At 46.9% G+C, this 11,277-nt stretch overlaps 2 protein-coding genes across 3 annotated transcripts in view; one reads left to right on the forward strand and one right to left on the reverse strand.

The window, feature by feature from the left end:
- The window catches only part of LOC141932262 (uncharacterized), a 180,028-nt gene that overhangs the window by 143,067 nt on the left and 25,684 nt on the right, over nucleotides 1–11,277 (reverse strand). The window lies entirely within an intron of this gene.
- The window catches only part of WSCD1 (WSC domain containing 1), a 31,314-nt gene that overhangs the window by 15,700 nt on the left and 4,337 nt on the right, over nucleotides 1–11,277 (forward strand). For both annotated transcript variants that reach the window (XM_074845167.1, XM_074845168.1), the window contains 3 exons: nucleotides 3,015–3,136; nucleotides 9,447–9,612; nucleotides 11,088–11,252. In XM_074845167.1, coding sequence (XP_074701268.1) covers nucleotides 3,015–3,136; nucleotides 9,447–9,612; nucleotides 11,088–11,252 — 453 coding nt within the window. The remainder of the gene's footprint in view (nucleotides 1–3,014; nucleotides 3,137–9,446; nucleotides 9,613–11,087; nucleotides 11,253–11,277) is intronic.

Genomic DNA, 11,277 nt, shown 5'->3' on the forward strand with positions numbered 1-11,277 from the left:
AGCACGTGGGCTGTCCCCGCTGCTCGTCTTGCTCCGTTTGTCACCGGGGTTTGAAACAGCAAAGGACAAAGGTGCCCGCGGGGCACGGTGTCCATTTGCTGCTGGTCCCGTCCCTGGCTCCCTCCCCGAAATGGCAGCGTGCTCACTGCCTCCGAGGGGCAAGACGCCCCTGGCACAGCTGCCTCAGGGCTGCCACGTAGGAGGTTACTGTCCCAGGGAAGAAACAAAATACAGTGCAGAGCGACTGCAACAGCAGCAGAATTTCAGCTGAAAAACTACTCCCTTTCGCCTCCATTGCAGAGGGACAAACCCACATGTGTTTGAAACAACCTGGAAGTGGGTGCCTTATAACGGAAGGGCAGAAAATGCCACCCTAGGCTCAGAAATCACCCTAAACACAAAGTAAGTGCTATGTGACTGCAGCAGCAGAACAAGTAGAGGCCAGAGAGGCACAGCAATCTCCTTCCTAAGTGAGAGAAATGAGACCACAGAGTTTTGCTCTTCCAAGGACTTTGTTCTAGCGGCGGTTGGGATTTTTGTTTCATCTTCAGATGACAACACTTACTCTACTTGTCATTCAATTAGCTACCATGGGAGATACAACAGATAAACCTTTGGGCCAACACAAAGCACATAAAATATCTAAACAGCTGAGTAGTCTTTACTTTTGGCAAGCTCACAAAACCTTACGGATGTTATTTGCTGAGAAGAAGCACCAAGACCTTAGGTTGTGCCAGTATTGATGGTACTTCATTTCTTCTTAAAGACAAGTCAAGGTTTGTACAATAACCCACCCGGCTACATATAAATTATATATCAAAGGTACATAGACCTAAATTGCTAGTGTCAGGCTGACAGGCACATTGGCAGGTTTCCCAGGACATGCATCACTGTTTAAACTTTCAGCATAAAATATATATACGTATTTCACAGGAAAAGGCGGCATTTTATTTTTTCTTAAGTATTAATGAATTAGTCATCAAATTAGTCTAGCCTGGAGCTAGATTTATTTTTTTTTTGCCATTAGTAATACCTGATGTTCGACTGTTTGAAGAATCCCACTGACACAAACTAGCTGAGGGGCCAGCAGAGGTATTAATCACGGTGAACAAGTATATTGGAAAGTAACTCTGAAACTAACAGCACCCCGAGTTACGCTGTGCAATAGAGAGAACAGACCTCGCATAAGGCTTCTGCTTATGCAGATCCAGTGGCATCTTCATTTAATCCTTCCCAGACAGGGGGTTTGCTGGCTCCTTGCTCTGTCCCTCGCCTCCCCCTCCCGCCCCAGCTCCCTGGGCACCACGAGCTGCACAGCTCCTGCGCCGCAGGACTCATGCCCCCACGTCACATTAAACGCAATGAGGCTTGAAGTCTGCAGCTACTGCAGCCCGGGATCGCTGTGGCACAGAGTGCCCTTCTCCTCGGGACAGGATTCAGCCATCCTTCCCCAGAAGGGAGGCAGACGAGGTAAATACAGCACATTTCCAGTGTGAGCCGGGTTCTCTGCAAACCCTGCTCCCTCCCGAGTGCAGTGTGGGCAGTTCAGGTTTTCTTCCTGACCCGCTGAGACAAGTCTACACGTGTTCATAAACATTTGTTTCAGGAATTAAACGTTAGCGTGAGATTTAGTAGAAAGTCTTTCAAGAGCATCCTGAGAAGCCAAAGAACTTCTGTTCCTTTATTCTTTGGTGCCACTCTTGCAGTGATCTGGTCCCAGGGAGACTCCTGTTTCCCCCCAAATTGCATGAGCAGTTTTATTTTCCCGTCTCCTGAGTGATCTCAAAGATACAGCACTGCTTCTAGTAACTGAACAGTTATAGAACAATATTTAAGCAGCTTCTCCTTAGATTGCTCTTGGCTCATGCCGGAGAATCTGGGCAGAACCAAATTTTTCCTTCAGAACTGCACTGCATCTCTCCCGTCACCCAACGCATTTCCCACCTCCGCTCTAGTGAGTGTTGTTTAAGGTAGCCAGCGGGTGCCAACCAGGACTCAGAAGCCCCAAATTCATTTCCAAATCCACCTTCCTCCCTACGGAGTTATGCTAGGCAAACTCTGTCAACAGAGTTAGTACAGAGCAATGAAGTAAAGGCACTGTAAAGCCCACAAAATCCTAAGAGTTACAGAAGTGTCATACAACATGCAGATATTTTGCTTTTCTCACCAGCCACACTGTTACTTTCTTCACTACTGTTAGCTCACCTGTGCAGATGCACGGCCTCACCTGGGGTAGTGTGTTTCCATGACAGCTTTGGATTTTCATTTGGTTGTGTCAGGGGACGGTTCTCTCTTAAGCAGGAGGGAAAATCGTATTGCTGCTTGTAACAAGTATTTGGGCCAAATCCTGACTTCAATCACAGTGATGCAAAAAATGGAGCAATTCTGCCAAGCTCTATGGCGTTTATACAGGAGCAGGTGAGATCAGAGGCTGATGCTAAAGACTTGACAAAATCTGTTCTCCCTGAACAGCTTACAAAAGCCTAGTTTAGATTTCGAAGGCTGCAGCAAACTCCCTCGGCCTGAAAAGAAAGCGAGTGGGAAGAGGAGAGGGGCAGCTCAGCAGCTGAGCAGATGTGCAGGAAGGTGGGTCCCTGTGGGGGCTTTCAGGACTCATTTAAATTCCTTTCCCTTTCTGGTGCAGATCATGGGAAGCTTTGTAGATTTTTATCAGGGCTTTTAAGTCTTTCAGGGGAAAGCATGTCTTCAAAAGAAAACTGGGACTTGCAAACAATAGCAATGCCCTCCACTGGTGGAATTTAATTTAAACCCTTTGCTGCAGCCCTACTTTCAGTGGTTTGTACAAAGCTAAAGGCGTGTGCTCCTTTCAATACCACAGGATTTGCAACGCATTCTTCTAGTGTGTATCATGGTTTCTCTTATTTCTACAGCATTTGGAATATAAAATTTATTTTATTATTTTTAGCTTTTGAACCTAATATTGTTCTTTGTGAAAGAGGTAGGATACTACGGACATTGTTTTCTCAAGAGAAACCTATTTCATATCCCTGCAGGGAGGAATGTTATCTATCGAGGATGTTTTAGAGCTCCAGAAAATTTAACAGACACCTTTCCAGCCTCTTTGATACAGCCCAATTTGACGGTGGAGATGTGCTCTGAATTTTGCTCCAAGAAAGTAAGAACAGTTCTCGTTTCACATCCTTTCTTCTATTCTGTTATTTTAACTTTTAATCTACTAAGGGAACAGCAGAGATTAGTGCCTTAGAGCTTTGAATTTGTAAATGAGTTTCTGAAGGACAAAACTCATCAGAGTAAATACCCAGTGATGCATCTGGTCCAAGCGCTCTCTCCAGTGGGGACGGCGGGAGGGAAAGCCATCGGAGCGATGCCACTAAAAACGATGCACAGAAACACCGTTCTAAGTGACGAGTATCGACCGTGAGGAGATCGATACCATTTCCGTGTCACATTTAAGCCAAGCCCAGAGCCAGACCTGACCCCCGGGGAAGGTCTCGGTGGCTGCAGCTCATGGGGAGACAGGCGGTGGCTGTGGGCTGCCAGTAGCCGAAACACAGCTCCAGTGCCCTCCGGGGAGCCGGTCCCCGCTCAGCTGCAGTGGAGCCGGGGCCGGGCCGGGCAGGGAGAGGCGATACCCAGCGCCCTCTGCTTGGGCAGCCCCGTCTGCTCCCCCCAGAGGGTCCTCTGGCCGCAGGCTCCTTGATGGTGCAGCAGCAGGAGGGGGTCCACACGCTGTTTTTACACCAGCCTGTAACTGTGTTTGCTAGGAACGTGATACAATCTTAAACATATTTTTTTAAAAAGCTGCCAGAGAAAAATTTTAGCAGATAAGCACACTGAAAGCAGGTGAACTTTCCTGGTACTTTTATACAAATGTGTCTCTTTCCACACCGGAAGAATTTATACACTTTCACTATAACCTACGAAATTTAACTCAAAATGGAATCATTGTAGAACTTCATGCCGATATATAAAACTACAAAACAGTTTTATTTTTGTATAATAACTGACCACCGAATAAGGCCAGTCGTGTGCTCATTGGCTTTTGGACAGAAGGTGAAGGGACACGCTACCATCCGCTGTCCTTGTGCACATTCTTGGGGACTGAAGGACTTTGACTCTGATGGACCCGTGTATCCTCACGGAAGGGAACGTCTGGCCCAGGGCACTCTCTGCTTTAGCGGCTGTTGCTGCAGGTGGTTCTCCTCCTGTCCTCCCCACTCTGACGGGGCTTGGGCTTTTGTACAGAGGAGGGTTCGCTGTGTGGTCAGATTTAGCCTGCAGCCACATTCAGCCCCATGCACTAAACTGAACATTCAATTACTCTGTCTTCTAGCATACAAAAATGATTACAACTATTAAGGCATGAACAACAAATCTGCTTAATTACTAGGTAGAGCGGGAAAGCTTTCTCAGTCAACATACCCTCTAAACCAGCTCATCAGTGTTTTAAGAATGCACCATGGAATTAACTCCATGCAGCAAATCGCAGTGGATCACCCGTATACCCTATACCCAGCACGTTACCCACATGCATACAAAAACACTCTCACATCCTCGACGCCTATAAATGTTCAGTAACGCAGGACTTCATGAGCAATTCTTTCCAAGCTCTGCCATTAATCTGTGTTTAATGGCGGGAAAAAAATCTTGATCCTTCTGTGTCAGTTTACCCACATGTAACATCATTTTATTAATATTTACTGTGCAATTAATTATTGCTTCTCTATCTGGAACAATGGTATGAAATATCTGAAGAAGTTGTTCTCAGATGTGCTCAGACACGAGGTCACTGTTTTTAAGCACAGTCATGCCATTCTGGTTTTGGAGATGACTTTTCTAAATAAGTGGGTTTTCAGAAGTACAGTTCCTTCAAGGGTTTCTGGCCATGCAGCCAAAAAGTGGAAGCCTCTGAGATGACTGATGACTGAGAAGGACAGGAAAAAGACCACAACCAAAACATACCACATTAGCGTGACATTCGAACAGGACTAGGATGGGGGGAGCAGCGGGGTGGAGGAAGCTGTCCATCTCTGCAGAACAGCTCGTGCCTCTCCTGAGTTAGAGTCAATGCCTGTTTGCTTGATGAAGCTTGTGTGAGAAAGGCATCAGCAAACCAGATATCCGAAAGGATTATCCAAACAGACTTTCTGCACAGAGCGGGCTGCAGAAATGATAACATTAAGAGGAAAAGGCACTGAAGGAAGGGGAAGAAAAGATTTAGTACCTCTCATTTATTCCTTCCCCAAAATGGTACAGGCAACAACCTGCTTATCCTGCCCCCTCCCCTCTAGCCCCGCTAGGCACCAGCTGCCCTCCGGAAAGCGACCAGTACAGAGTATTTGCCTACAAAGACTGACAAGGTCTCCCTCTGCGTAAGAGGCAGCAACTGCACATCCCCAAGTCCAACTGTTACACACTGATTTGCACTTTAACTCTAGATACCGAAACAAGTCCTATTATGACACTACACACATTCATCCTTTACAAATAAGATGGACAACTTCCTAGCCAACAGCAACATACTTGGCCCTCCTGAAACCAGGAAGGCACTGCCACTTTAGTCCAGCCTCTCATGCTGAAAGGAATTATCCCACCAATTTCTACATATCCTGAAAAAGCTAGCGGGCTTTTAAATGGAACTATAGTTGGATGCTTCAAGTTAAACCCATGAATAAGTCTTTTGCTCTTTGGGACTTAGAAGAAAAGCAAATTGAGGCATACCATATTTATTTGTTAGCCTTGCAAATTGCTTTATGCAGCTGAAAGGGTAGCTCCAGCCCTTCCAAGTATCTGGGGTAACAACTTCAGATGAAACCTGCTAAATACTCTTAATTATCAATTTCTTTCTTAATTAACAGAGTGATGACACGGCTTAATAGCAACCCATTATCACCCCATAACACAGATCCAGGACTGTGCTTCTGTGCTAGGTCCCTTGGCCAGAAGCCATAGTTTTCATATACGCTCTTTTATAAGCCAACCTGCATACTAAATGAGCTGTCTCCGTTTGAATTTATATTTTTAAATAAACAGTCCTTTTACCGCTCAGCTGCTGTATTCAGTTATATATGATGATATGAATAAAATCTGGAAGAACACTAAGTCCTGAGGAGAGAACCCCAGCATCTCAATGTATCCAAAAGCTGTGCCAGCAAGTTTGCACACTTGAATATTACCAACGCTAATGTGCTTTTTATTTTCTTTATAAAGCAATATACAGAATACAGCAATCTTCTAATTTCAAAATAGACCTGCTATTTTCAATTCCAGATGTAGCTACATGCCATTACTTACCCATAAACAAAAGACTCCCAGGATTTTGATCCAAATCCCATTGTAGAATTCATACAGCGTATTTCCGTGGCTTCATTTAGGGTTTTTTTTTAAATACAATAAAACAATGATAAGTAGGCCAGAACCTCAACTGGTGCATACGATCACAGCGTCGCTGACTTTATCGCATCAGTGAGAGAGGAGTATTTCAAATCAGGGTCACACTGGGCGTGACACTGCACTGAGGAATTGTCCCCTGGCCTCGACAGATCACTGTGTTGACAAGCCAGAATTTTTATGCAAGGGCATGATTGGCTTCATGGTATTTATCCTTTGCTCTTAACATATCCAGCTCAATGAAAACATGAAGAATGACTTCTAGGTTTGTTGCTAAATGAACATGCCCATTTTTAAATAAACCAAACCCATTGTTTTTACTTGCAAGAGAAATTTCCTTCCATCATTAGTCCCCCCATCTCTTAGTCCTTTTGGTAGATTGAGAGAAAAATTGTAACTGTGTCGGATAGGAGAATTGGAAAAGAAAGAAATTTAGCAGAGTAATCAGAGTAGAACCAGGCAAGTGTATTCTTAATCTATCCATAATTCTACATTTGGATACAATCTAACGGAAAACAATCAGTGATTGAATCATCACATCATCTGTGTTGCTACTGGTGAATGACTGCTTTCCTTACAGCCCTTAACCTACCTGCTGCGGCTTCATCTCACAGACTCTTGGGGAAAGAGTCCCACTGGCATCAGCTCTCACTGCGTCACAGCTCGCAGGACGGAGCCCTGAGCCTGCCAATGCACGCTCGAAAGCTCAGTCCAGAAAACAGCTTATTCACAGCCCTGTGGGTTTCTCTGGCGATACACTCGTGTTGAACTGAAGCATCGCAGAGTTGTCTGCGCTGCGCTTGGGGACTAGTCCTGCGCCTAAAAGTCACGTGGTTGCTTCAAGCCATAGCCGCAGCTTGGGGCGTACATAAATACACCGGTGAGCAAAGTGCATGGCTTCTGGTTTTGATTAAATACTGATGGGAAGTCAAGACTGAGCCCGTCACCTTGCAGTCCCGCTGTGCACTGCAGCACACGGACAGCCCGACTGCTCCGCGGCCCATTACAGCGCTCGCGCCGACACTGCGGAGCCGGCGCGATTCCCAGAGCTGCGGTCGGGCTCCTTCCAAGGCGTGTGCTGCCAGCGCTGAAACTTTGAGACTTCCACCCCTGGAGCCCGCTCCCTGGTCTCCCTTCCTCCGAGCACTCGCTGCCCGAGCCGCAGGAACAGCCCCACCCCGCCCCGCGGTTCTGCAGGCACACAAGCCCAGAGGAGCGCTCGCTCAGGTCCCGTCACAAAACCTCCGGCCTCCCAGAAAAGTCAAGGGCTTGCAGGTGCCGCTCGGCATGAGGGACAAGGTACATTTTTATTCTAGGCTGCCTTTGAGGGCCAGGACACTTATTAATTTCTCAAACAGAGAAACGCTACTTCATTGTAGAGGAAAAATTTGTTTGCAGGCAGAAACAGAACTATTTTGCCCTTGGATCAAATCTGTAAATAGTTTTTGACAATGTCATATCTCATTCGCTAAGCAAATGTTGGCTGTTTGGGCACAGATGGCACATGTGTTGTATTTGACTCCTTATCAGAGGATGAACACGTGGGGAAGAGCGAGAGATAAGCTGCTCAGCAGTCCTGTCACGCACTCCCAGACTCCAAAAGACTTTTAAAAGGCAAAAAGTGTTGATATGGAATAGGTGGAATTGAACGCTCCGCACTTGAATAACCCCTGAGCTCCCTTCAGCCCATCCCGCAGCCCCGCGCCGCTGCGCAAGATGTCAGGGGACTCTGGAGACCTGCGGAAAAACCACCCCACTCCTCCTGGTCAGGAGGAGAAAAACTGAATTTTAGGGCCAATTTCTGCAAAGTAGTAAGTGCGCTTTTTCTGTTGAGCACATATGCAGCTACTAATTTCTTCAGCAAGTAATTAGCACAAGTTTCCCCTCAAACTTCTCTTAGTTCTCATCAGTGTTAGCCCAGCCTCGCTGTTCTGCCACCACACAGCAACGCTGCCTTGCAGCCTGTTGCCTGTTTTGGGCAAGACTAGTACGCCAAAAGCTGAATTACTTTGCATCAAATCCATTGAAAAGACGTTTCTTACAGCCAAAACTTTTCTTTGGGAGTTACTCCCTTGCAGTGAACACTACCAATAACCTTCCTGCGGCTGCACAGTTACACTCTGCCGAGAGCCCACCATTCACAGCAGCCAGCCTGGATTTCACCAGAGGTTTCCCCATCCAGAAGCACGGTGACACGAACCAGGAAGCGTCCGTGCCTGAAGACGGAGCCGAGGCGCCCGCTGAGCCAACCCTGCCCGTGCCGGCGGGCCGGGCAGCGCGAGCCCTTCGCTCCCTGCGCGCCGGGCACCGCTGCCTCCCCCCTCTGGGCAGCCCACGGCCCCGCCAGCCCCGTCCCTCTGAACGCGTCTGCTAAAATTACTTGGTATCGTCTTTGTAAATAGTTTCTCCCAAAATATACACAGTAGCTCTCAAACCCTGTATCAGCCCTGCTAAGCACATTCATTTTTTGCAAACTGTGAAGAAGTCAGACTAAGATGCATACGTTTTTTATGGCTTGACTTTTTTCTTTCTATTTTTAAACACGATTGCAGCAGTTAGTGAGTCTAAATTTCCTTCTTTGCTTAAATTCTTTAAGGGCAGGTTTCCTCCACACAAACTCTGGTAAAATCAACCGAATAAGGCAAACCTTTTAACAGCTGACTCCTCAGTTTGGGGGAATATAAATGGAAGTTTAAAAGCTGATCCAATTCAAAATGTTCATTTTGGGGGTAAATAAGAATAACTTCTCCCACACTGATGTTCTGCAGGTGGAATTACATACTAGGTGCTGCAGGAATATTATAAAATTAATTTTATGAATAATGAAAAAAAACAGAATGCTGTGAATTTTCAAGCTTTACAAGGCTTGTGTCTGAAAACCAATTTTTAAGAAACTGCCGTATGGAAGACAGTAGTATATAGGAAGCACGAGCTTTACAATGATACATCAAACACTGCTTTGATCCTGACAGTGGCCTTGTGCAGATTTATTTCTCTTTGTACAGCAGCAGCATTCCCCGCAAGCTGTTGATGCCGTGGCATTTACACACTGATCTATTTTCTCTTTTCCGTAGGAGTTTCCCTTGGCAGTCATCCGCGGGCGGGAGTGCTACTGCGGCTACCCCACCAGGCGCTTCTCGCTGCGCGACGGCGCCAACGGGCTGCTCTGCAGCGGGACACACAACGCCAGCGGCGCCGCCGAGGGAAAATACTGCCTGGTCTACCAGACACCGGTGCAAGGTACGAGCTGCAGCCTCGTGGTGCCGGGGCCAGCCCCGCCACCGCTGGGAAGGGCGGGTAAGAGCGGTGGGTAGGAGCGATCCAGTCTAGCACAGCCTTAGCCACAACGGTTGGTACCACAACACAGGCAGGGAGTTGAGAAACGCCCCTTTTCCAAATCCCCCCTTGCAATTACACTCGTAAACATCCATCTTGCCTTCTCTCATCAGGCAGCACAGCCTCCCCCCGCCCTGGAAAATAGGATTATTCTGCAGCTGGAGAGAAGGCAGCAGAGCCTGGGAAGGCACAGCCCGGGCCATGCAGCCCCCCGGCAGCCGGGGACAAGGACGCTGTACTCTGGTTCCACTCCTGTTCAACCCAGCCCCCGCGTTACGCAGCCACCGAGGCAGCTCTGCAGACTCTAACTTTGCTCTACCCATCTTCCTCTGAAATATTCATCTGCATACATGTGTCAAAGGCTGAAAATAAAGCAGAGAGTACGGCTCCAATCCAGTAAACCATTTAGGTGGCACCAGCAACTTTATCCACGCAATGATTTGCACCGAGTTCAGTGAGATTTCTCACAAGCTTAAAATTAAACAAAATAAGTGCTTTTCTGGATTGGTACTGGGCTTTTTTTAACCCAACACCTTTTTTTCCCCTTCCATCTCCCAGTTCAGAGGTAGACTGCAGACACCAGCACATTAAAAGATGATGCAGGAAGAACTCCTGCTTTCAGGAAATTGCTAGTTACTTCCCACATCTGTGTAGCCCAGCAGTAGCAGAAGACAGTGTCCTCTGGGCTGGGCTGGCACTCCCCAGCCACGGCTTCATCTAGAGGCTGCTTTGACGAATAAAGAGAGTAATTTCTAATTTATTTCCTGGCTTCTTGTTTCATCACAGAGGGTCAAGACTGATTCTTGGCCTATCCTTGCTTTTACTGGCACGCTAAGAGATAAGGTCAGGATTTACAAGAGCACATATAGAAACCGGGTGTCTAGGCCCCATGGGAGATTAATGCAATGGGGGCTCGTCACTGCCGCGGCCCTTCGGAGAGGACTGACCGCAGAGGTTTAACTGAACCAGCTCTTTCTGTAGGAGGGGTTTCTCCTGCATTATAAAACTTGCCATTTCCAGGTGTAATGGCACATTCAGGGTTCCACTGAAGAGCCAACCTGCCAGGCAAATAGCTGTTAACAACCAGGCATCAAGGGGCTTTTATCACAACTTGCTGGCAAGTACAATGGTTTGCCACAGCTCTAACAAAAAAGCTTGCTTAACACAAAACCAGCAAAAACCTCTTCTGAGGATAATCTCTTTGGCCACTTATGGCTGAATTAATTTTGGGAAGTAGCTGACTCACAACTAGACTCAAATTGATATCCTGTATTTGTAAGAGAGAGAAGAAAGAAGCAATAAACCCTGTAATCAAGAGCTGTCAGAGAAATTATTAAAAAGCCACAATGCTAACAATGAACTATCTTCTATACCTGCAGACACCCGCTGCACTGACAGGAAATTCTTAACCACCAAATCCAAAGTGTTTGTTGCTTTGTCAAGCTTTCCTGGGGCTGGGAATACGTGGGCTCGCCATTTGATAGAGCATGCCACGGGATACTACACGGGAAGCTATTACTTCGATGGAGCCCTCTACAACAAAGGTAGTGAGAGATGGGACACACAACG

This window comes from Strix aluco, chromosome 19 (genome assembly GCF_031877795.1).
Source record: "Strix aluco isolate bStrAlu1 chromosome 19, bStrAlu1.hap1, whole genome shotgun sequence".
NCBI classification, from domain to species: domain Eukaryota; kingdom Metazoa; phylum Chordata; class Aves; order Strigiformes; family Strigidae; genus Strix; species Strix aluco.